Below are 1,647 nucleotides of genomic sequence, written 5' to 3' on the forward strand. Positions count from 1 at the left end.
TAGCATTCCAGAGCCTCCATATCCTCTTTGTTTTGTTTTATCCCCTTTTACATGTAACTTGTGCCTGTTCCACATGCAGGCTATTACATGAAGTATGCGGATATACATTTTTGAGGGAAAATCAGAGTCGCGAAAGCCCTGACATTTTCTGTTTGTTCCTCTGGGGTTTTTTTTTTATATACACACACCCCCTCTCCCCCTGTAGAAAATGCCGGTAACTGCCGTTTGTACGTACAATCCCGCCCGAGCCGGCGGCTGGAGGAGGCACACGAGCCCGGGGCGCGGCGGGGTGACCGCGGGGGCGGGGCGATGCCGAGGCGGCAGAGAACGAGCTTCGCCACGGAACAGTGGGATTGAAAGAGTTCATTGTGATTGGCTGAAAGCGTTCGAATGATTCACCAATACCAGCGTGAGGTTTAAAAAGGACCAATTACAAAGAGGTGTGTACGCGCTGTGGCGTCACTGGCACCGTTATCCAATAGTAGTGCTGATCGCTGAGCCCACAGATTTGCATAAGGCCCCTATAAATAGGTGAGCAATCGCATCAGCCGGCATTCCAGTGCTCCAGAGCAACTGGGGAGGTTTCGCTATGCCTGAGCCGGCCAAGTCCGCCCCCGCGCCCAAGAAGGGCTCCAAGAAAGCCGTCACCAAGACGCAGAAGAAGGGCGACAAGAAGCGCAAGAAGAGCCGCAAGGAGAGCTACTCGATCTACGTGTACAAGGTGCTGAAGCAGGTGCACCCCGACACCGGCATCTCGTCCCAGGCCATGGGCATCATGAACTCGTTCGTCAACGACATCTTCGAGCGCATCGCCGGCGAGGCCTCTCGCCTGGCGCACTACAACAAGCGCTCCACCATCACCTCGCGGGAGATCCAGACGGCCGTGCGGCTCCTGCTGCCCGGCGAGCTGGCCAAGCACGCCGTGTCCGAGGGCACCAAGGCTGTCACCAAGTACACCAGCTCCAAGTAGAGCGTCTCGAGCGTCAGTTTGAACCCAAAGGCTCTTTTAAGAGCCACCAATTTTTTCAAATACAAGGGCTGAATTACTGTTTCTCTCGGGAGGTATGTAAATAGCCTGTTCATTTGTATGACGCTGAAAAGCTACTGCTCGGCTTTTCAGGTAGCTGAAATGTGCTTATTTAATTTTGAATTGTGGAGGGCTCTGTTAACAGCCTGTGCTTCGCTAAATACACATTTACTTACATAGGGTTGTTGTAAACTTGAAAGCGAGCACATAAACCTCATGAATGTGGTATCAAAAGGCGTGAGGTCCGAACGGCATAAAGCAGCAGCTTTATCCCAGTGTTTGGCCAGCTGCGCCTTCAGAACTGGGGGGAGGTAGGTCGCCTTTTTATTTTTACAAGGTTTTTATAATTTCTCAAATATTTTGAAAGCGGTTTTTTTAAGCAAGTTTTCCGATCGTGTTTTCACTCCCTTCCAGTGCGACACCCACCCCTCCTCCCTCACTCTTCCCCTCCAAATGCTTTTTTCCGGTGGAGTAGCTGTGCAGACTGAGGGCAACAGGTAAAGATTTTTCTTCACGGGGTGTTTCCAAAGCCCCGGTGACCCAACGCGCGCAGGAGTCCGTGGGCCGTTCCGAAGGCACGGCCGCGCAGCTGGGGTGGTCGGTGACGTGCGCGGTGCCCG

At 53.0% G+C, this 1,647-nt stretch overlaps 1 protein-coding gene across 1 annotated transcript; it reads left to right on the forward strand.

The window, feature by feature from the left end:
• Positions 1–586: 586 nt before the first annotated feature.
• Positions 587–970, forward strand: LOC104502737 (histone H2B 1/2/3/4/6-like). The gene has a single exon (XM_010146649.1). It carries the CDS (start codon positions 590–592, stop codon positions 968–970), a length of 381 nt encoding a protein of 126 aa, XP_010144951.1. The 5' UTR covers positions 587–589.
• The last annotated feature ends 677 nt before the right edge of the window (positions 971–1,647 follow it).

Source organism: Eurypyga helias, unplaced genomic scaffold (genome assembly GCF_000690775.1).
Source record: "Eurypyga helias isolate BGI_N326 unplaced genomic scaffold, ASM69077v1 scaffold5392, whole genome shotgun sequence".
Classification (NCBI taxonomy): Eukaryota; Metazoa; Chordata; class Aves; order Eurypygiformes; family Eurypygidae; genus Eurypyga; species Eurypyga helias.